Source organism: Camponotus floridanus, unplaced genomic scaffold, assembly GCF_003227725.1.
Source record: "Camponotus floridanus strain SB8 unplaced genomic scaffold, Cflo_v7.5 scaffold174, whole genome shotgun sequence".
Lineage (NCBI taxonomy): Eukaryota > Metazoa > Arthropoda > Insecta > Hymenoptera > Formicidae > Camponotus > Camponotus floridanus.
Window position 1 is genome coordinate 301,405 of NW_020229297.1, and position 7,027 is coordinate 308,431.

Sequence of the window (7,027 nt, forward strand, 5' to 3'; positions counted from 1 at the left end):
TGATAATATAATAGCAAATTAAACAAAATGTAATATTTAATATTCATAAAACACAAATTGATAAAACACTGATTAAACACAAAAAAATATATAGAATTCGCATTATTAAATGCAAATCGTGAATTCTGCATAAAACTTACTTAAATATAACATAAAAAATACTCTATTGTAATATTTTAATAATTTATAGAATTTATGTAATATGGAATATATCAAGTTTAACCATTAAAAGCTATAAACTTATTTTTAGAACATATAGAATGGTTTCTAGTAGAAAGTAGAAACATAAACTTCCAAATAGAAATGATCAAAAGAGAAAATGAGAAAGAGAAAGAAAAAGACATTTACTCAAATAAATTAACTTTTAGTACACCTTAAAAGACACTCTTCATGTAGTCACACGATTAAAAATGTAAATAATTGTACACATGTGTTAATTGTAAATGTATGCAAGTGTAAATAACAGTTCTGTTTTTTTTTTATAGCCGGTTTTTCCATGTTATGCATTGGGTAGTTTGTTCTTATCTAAATCATCGAAATAGGCATGATTTAATGTTGCTCGTGCGGATATTCTGTACACAGGATCGTATGTGAGCATAGCTTGCAACAGATCGAGCCCATTTGCATCCAATGTGTTCACTTGCAACTCCAAATTATTTGTCATCCAGTTTGGAAATGTCGCTTTGTAATCAGACAACTGTGTAACACCTGGCCATATTTCTTCTGTAGGTGTTCTTAATATTCTAAAAACAATTGTATAAAATTAAAAGTATAATATAACAATGATAACATGTACAAATCTTACCGGAATATTCTAAAGAGCTGATCAATCTCACTATCTCCCTGAAACAATGGCTTTTTGGTTGCCATCTCTGCAAAAATACATCCAATGCTCCACATATCAATAGCACATGAATATCTAGTAGCACCCAGAAGAATTTCAGGTGCCCTGTACCACAGAGTTACAACTTCATGAGTATATATTCTAACTGGGATTCCAAAGGCCCTTCCTAAACCAAAATCAGCTACTTTGATAATTCCACTTTTGTCAATTAGTAAATTCTGTGGCTTCAAGTCACGATGTAATATTCTACGCTTGTGACAAAACAGAATTGCACGTGTGATCTAAAATGATGGACAATCGTCTTAATATTAAAACTATTGATAAAATTTTCAAATATTTTCCAACTAATCTAATAAAATTTGTACACACACATATATGCATAACATTATTATGAAATAATATATATAACATGTTTCTATATTAAACAAACCTGGAATAAATATGATTTAACTACAGTTGGTTCTAATTGTTTATTGCCTAAACTATCCATGTATTTTTTCAGATCCATAGTAAGATACTCAAAAATAAGATACAGTCTTGATTCTTCCATTAATACATCAATTAAGCTCACAATATTTGGATGAGTTAATTCCTTGAGCAATGAAATTTCTCTAATAGCAGTTGACGGTATTCCTTCATCATCACTTTCCAAACGAATCTTTTTCATGGCTACAATTTCTCCAGTCTTCTTGTGTTTTCCTTTATATACTACTCCGTAAGTACCTAAGAAATGGTAAAAATTTGGAAATATACGTATGTATATGTTTATGTTAGCAAAACATCTTAGAAATCAAGGTAACTTATTTATAAAGTTGATTGTAATTTTATGGAAAAAGTAGCTAACAATTAATTAATATATATTGCACTATATTTTTTTTTAACAAAAGTATAACTTTGATTATATATAAATATTTAGATATAACACATGTAAGCATACAAGTTTATACACTAATTCTCTAATATATCACAGAAACAAAGGATGTGAGATTGTTATTTATTACAGATAATGCAGCCAAATTGCTGCCAAAAAGAGATCGGTAAATATTTATTCCCACTGATGCACAATACACGATACAATAAATTAGTCCTTCCATAACTCCAGAAGCTCACCTTCTCCGATTTTCTCTATTTTAATATAATTATCCATTATGCTTTGTATCTTTCTTTAAAGGAACGCTAATTGAACACCATATAACGGCTAATCGCGAAGTCTCTCTTAAGATTTGACGAAACCAGTCCTCGTGTCATACAAACTTCTCAAAGCATCGCCAATAAGCTAACGAACAAATTCAAATCAAACGTTGGCACGCCATCTTGATAAACACGATTCACATGTACGTTTTGCCGCGTATAAACCGTTAGATGCTCCGACTTGCTGTGTACTTCCGCTTTACAAGCGCACTCTCGCTACGCCATTATGTAAGAGCTTGTTTACGCGCGTATATTCAAAGCATAAACTTATACTCCTAAATTATTCTCTTTTACGGGAAATTTAAAAATAAAAATGAAAGGGAGTTATAGCTATAATTTCTTTCCACCATCCACAAGCGTATTATCTTACCATTATCATATCATTCTATCTTTATTTTGTAAATTTCTAAGTAGGCATCAAATTAATTACCCATACAGAAAATAGTTATTTTATACATATAAATTTACATATAAAACAAGTATTAATTGAACGTTGTTTCATAATTAAAAATAAAAGAAAATTTTATTTTTTAGATAATCTTAATAAATTTATTTGCAATGTTATAACGCGCAAGTACATAATTTCATTGTATTCGTCCATAATGAACTCTGAAGCCGAGTTAGAGCAACTTACTATCCACGGCTTGAAGGAAAGACTCGGAATCAAAAAGATTTGATTTGGTAAAATCTGTCGAACATAACTATATTTCGTATATCTTTCTATCTATATTAAATGTAATTAAACAATGAGGATGTAAAGTTTCAGTGCACTTTATCGTGGAAATTGATAGCCACCAGTAGCGTAACCGAGCCCTACGCCACGTTGTGTATGTGTAGTAGCTCGTGCTACTTCGTATTGTTGCTCCATATTATTGAACATTTCCTCCTGCTTCTTCAGAATATCCGGTTTGGCTCCTACCGTAGGTGCGCTAGGTAAATCACCTTTAATACCCATCAGTCGTTTGAATTTGGCAGACACCTTCCCATCCTGATCGTGTGTGAAGGTTGTGCCCATCCAAGTATTGGCGGTGGCACCTGCGCTCGATGCACTTTTACCATCATCTTGTTTTGACTACAAAAAAAGGGTATTGTAGAATGAGATTATATATTGATTATATATGCTGCTTAACAATGTCGTTACCGCTATTGATAATCGTCACCTTGTTAGCCCATAATAACTTCCTCTTCTGAATTTGTTCCGCATATTTGCCCTGCGTCGCTGTCGCCAACGGATTATAATAATTCTGCTCGCTCTGCATACCGGATGTCACCAGGTCACCGCCACCTTCTAGCGGTTTCAGTTCTATGCCCAGCTTCTCCAATTGGGCCAGTTTGTTCCGTCCCTTCTCCTCTCGGTAACTCATCATTCTGAACGGTGGCGGTGGAGCGCGATCCCTCGATCGCGACCTGGATCGCGTGCGATCCTTTTCCTTGTGATAGTTGGAACGCTCGTCTCGGTGTCTATCCTTTGATCGATCGTCCCTGGAGTGTCGCCGATCCCGTTCTCGGTCGCTGCGATCTCTACGCCTATCCCTTTCATTCCTGTCGCGATTACGATCTCTTCGATCGTCCCCCCTATAATGATGATCCTTGTCGCTTCTCTCTCGATCGTCACTTTTCTCGTCCTTGGATGAGGAAGTTTTACGTTTGTCGTCATCTCGACTTTTACGATCCCTACTTCGATCTCTACTACTATTACTGTCACGTTGCCTTCGATCATCATAACGGCGACTTTTATCGGATGTATGACGACTCCGATCGCTGCGGTCCCCTCGCCTATAGTCGTCTTTTGAACTCGTATGATTTTCATGATCGGCTCGCCTGTAAAATGATTACGTTCTGCAGGGGTATACCACACAGATGCGTATTATTATTCTGTACACGACAGGTATATAAATTTAGTAAGTCATACTAAATTATTGCTTTTATAGAAAATTTTATCTATAGCTATATATAAAGTATCATTAAAGCACATTTGCGTTACATGTATATAATTAGCAAACCAGCCTACCTCTGGTCTGAAGGAGAAGACAAGGCCCGAGACGATTCCGTTCTCGAGCCAAAAGTAGACTGCGCCACTGAAGGACTGTTTGCGCGTTCGCTACTAGATTCTCTGGATAAATTGTTGTTGTTGCTCTCCTAGAGAAGAAAAATTATCAACTTTAATATATAAATCTCTTACATATAATTTACTAAGTAAGAAGTAGTTCTTAATTACTAACGCAAAAGTTATTTTAAGATATGCTTTAAGATATGCTTTAAGATATGTAATTTTAATACACGCAAAGTTGGACATTGACAGTAAATAATATATATTGTAGAGAAACTTATAAAATATGTATATTTTGGAAACAAGGAGAGAAAGTACTCTTATTCTGGATACAAGTGAAAAACTTAAAAAATTTTTGTCTATAAAAAGTTTACAAATTCAACTTTCTCGCATCCTTGGTTGTACTTGATACAAAAGTTGCACATAAATATCCGTGTATCGCTACATTTGATAAAAAATAATGTATATATGATATGTATGTTAATTACCGGTAGATAGGTAAAATGGAATCAATGTATGAAACAACAATGTCACAAAAAAGAGAGAGGAATATGAGGGCCCTTCACATCAATCTGCCTCTGCAGTTAGTTATCACCCGAGTATACTTGTACATGTGGTTTCTTTGATGGTTGATGTTTTGTTAGTGTTACCTTCTTCCAGCTTCCTCTACTCACCTCTGTCTTCCGAATAGGACTTGGGGTAGTCTTGAAAGACCCTCACACAGCATAGACCTTGCCGAGATGCGTAGATATTGTATCATGTATTACCAACAGAGCTACGTGTTAATATTGTCTCACGAAGTGGCACTATTCCCATTTACTTATCATTTAAATTTTAATTATGTCAATGATAGAGCCTGATTATCCTGCGTTTGGTAAGGTTCCAAGGTCCTGTCTTATTTATATTTAGATTTTAAATAGATTAAGAAAGCACGTTAACTTTTTACTCAATTATGATAAACATCACTTGTATCAAATTATAATTTGATTAAAAATATTGCCAATACAGATAGTGCTTCTGCACAAATAATATTTGTTTATTATAAACATTGATCGATAACTTGACATGACCTTGCAAAACCAGATACTAGCCCCCTTATATATTACGCCTAAGACTTTGCATGTACATACAGTACCCAAGTAAGGTCACTGCGGTATCTTCTTAGGCATTGCCCAAGTGTTTCACAACTTAATAACTAAAAATCAAGGATTACAGGGTGCGTGCTTTCACTGTACCTCACTCATGTCCATTTGTACCGGGTCGTAATTGGCATCGCTAGCCCTCCTATTTGCCTCTTCCTGTCCCCGATTTGGCATCTAGAGAAATAAAATCAATTATCTCGGGTTTGAATGAATATTTAGACTTGAATTTGAACAGTTGAAATCGCAGTCTACTGATATTGCAAAAAGGATCGAGCGCAACTTTTGTAATATGTGCATTTTCATGAAAGTGCGAAATTTATAAAGTCTTTCAGTTGTTTGCGGAATAACGTTCGTTAGATACGCATAGAGGAGCCATGTCGAGCGATATACATTGCGATTCAAGGCGTCCTAAACGACAACGACGACGATCTAATCTTCGATCATCCGGTGCGTATCCTCGCGATTCCTCACCTTCACGTCGTCCGAATTGTTACTGTTGTCGCCGTCGCTAGCGTAATTCGCCAAGGAATCCATAATGGCGTATAAACAGCGCAATCGTTCGCTAAATCGCTGACTTCTCGGGAGTGAGTATCGTGTCGTGCCGTGGCTGTGTCGTGTCGTTCGCTAGCGCTATCATGCGTGGCGCGCCGATCCCTTGGTTGGTCTCGCGCACGCTCCTGCCATTGGTGGAACGAGTTGCTGTGAATAGTTCGAATATCGGATATCTTGGCTGGTGCATCGCGCATCGTGCAATTAACGAAATGTTCCTTTTGTATGCTCCTTCAAAGTTTCCGCCTTCTTCCCTCGCTCTTCGATTCCGGAGGATGCATTTACTCGATCTCGATGAGAGAGGAAAGGTAATTTCCTTCTTTATTTTCGATTCTCAAACGTTTTTCAGAGAGCACGATTTCCTTTATACGATGCACTTGTTCGTGTTTCCCCGAATCCGTTTTTAACGAGCAGAAGTTGGGTGAGGAAAGTAAAATTTATTAAAATGTTTGTGCCACCAAGAGAGAAGAAAAATCTTCATTATTTTATCGATATTTATATAGAATAATTCTTGATAGTTTGAGCTCTCTCTTATGACGGAAAAATGTTTTTGCTTGAAAAAAATTTTTTTATGTCAACACACGAGTGATTTTAATAATTTACAGATTCTAACACAAAAATAATTTCAAAAGTTTGGTATTTCATTCTTTATCCCTGTTCATGCATCTTATCTATTTCCGACCATCTCTCTCTACATGTTGATATGCTTCCATCTAATTATTAATTCAACTATAATTTCCCTTGCACAGTATATTCACAAGTGTATCTCGGATTCTCATCGTATTGTATATAAGTATGCTGAAGAGGTTAACGAGTACTCCCCTCACGCAAGGAAAACCCGATCGACGATATAAAAATTATACTTCTTCTGTCGTCGAGTAACCATATATACAACGTGCATATCTTACACTTCCTCGTCACTGACAATTTTTGTCATTATAACATGTAATTTAGGATCAAGAAGAAAATAGAAGAGAAGAAATTGGTGAAAGAAAGAGGTTAATAAATAAATATATATAATTTACACACAAACTGCAAACGGATGATATGTATTGTCTCTTGTATAAAAAGTATTATTAATGATAGGGTAGATTAATTTATAATCTTTTCCGTATCTTTTATGTGTGTTTATTATTTATATATTATTTAATTATTAAATTATATTAATTATATTAATTATTTATTTTTATCGGGAAAATCTTCGTTTCCTGATCGATATTAAGACGCGATTCTAAAAATTAGCATTCTAAG

At 34.9% G+C, this 7,027-nt stretch overlaps 2 protein-coding genes across 2 annotated transcripts; both read right to left on the reverse strand.

The window, feature by feature from the left end:
- Window positions 1-343: 343 nt before the first annotated feature.
- LOC105253176 (cyclin-dependent kinase 1) lies at window positions 344-1,991 on the reverse strand. Its single transcript, XM_011261026.3, has 4 exons — window positions 1,955-1,991; window positions 1,275-1,567; window positions 806-1,125; window positions 344-743 (listed from the first exon to the last, which is right to left on the reverse strand). Exons 1-4 carry the CDS (start codon window positions 1,989-1,991, stop codon window positions 500-502), a joined length of 894 nt encoding a protein of 297 aa, XP_011259328.1. The 3' UTR covers window positions 344-499.
- Window positions 1,992-2,566: 575 nt separating this feature from the next.
- LOC105253175 (arginine/serine-rich coiled-coil protein 2) lies at window positions 2,567-5,890 on the reverse strand. Its single transcript, XM_011261024.3, has 5 exons — window positions 5,699-5,890; window positions 5,321-5,401; window positions 4,047-4,174; window positions 3,196-3,856; window positions 2,567-3,107 (listed from the first exon to the last, which is right to left on the reverse strand). The coding sequence occupies exons 1-5, from the start codon at window positions 5,759-5,761 to the stop codon at window positions 2,808-2,810; spliced, it is 1,233 nt and encodes a 410-aa protein (XP_011259326.1). The 5' UTR covers window positions 5,762-5,890; the 3' UTR covers window positions 2,567-2,807.
- Window positions 5,891-7,027: the final 1,137 nt, after the last annotated feature.

Excerpts from the sequence above, each read along its gene's own strand:
- LOC105253176 (XM_011261026.3), bottom strand. The coding sequence starts at position 1,991 with ATGGATAATTATATTAAAATAGAGAAAATCGGAGAAG. Across the intron at positions 1,568-1,954 it reads AATAGAGAAAATCGGAGAAG|GTACTTACGGAGTAGTATAT; the intron begins GTGAGCTTCTGG and ends ACCATTTCTTAG. Across the intron at positions 1,126-1,274 it reads TTAAATCATATTTATTCCAG|ATCACACGTGCAATTCTGTT; the intron begins GTTTGTTTAATA and ends CCATCATTTTAG.
- LOC105253175 (XM_011261024.3), bottom strand. The coding sequence starts at position 5,761 with ATGGATTCCTTGGCGAATTACGCTAGCGACGGCGACAACAGTAACAAT. Across the intron at positions 3,857-4,046 it reads TCTTCTCCTTCAGACCAGAG|GCGAGCCGATCATGAAAATC; the intron begins GTAGGCTGGTTT and ends ATCATTTTACAG. Across the intron at positions 3,108-3,195 it reads AGTTATTATGGGCTAACAAG|TCAAAACAAGATGATGGTAA; the intron begins GTGACGATTATC and ends CTTTTTTTGTAG.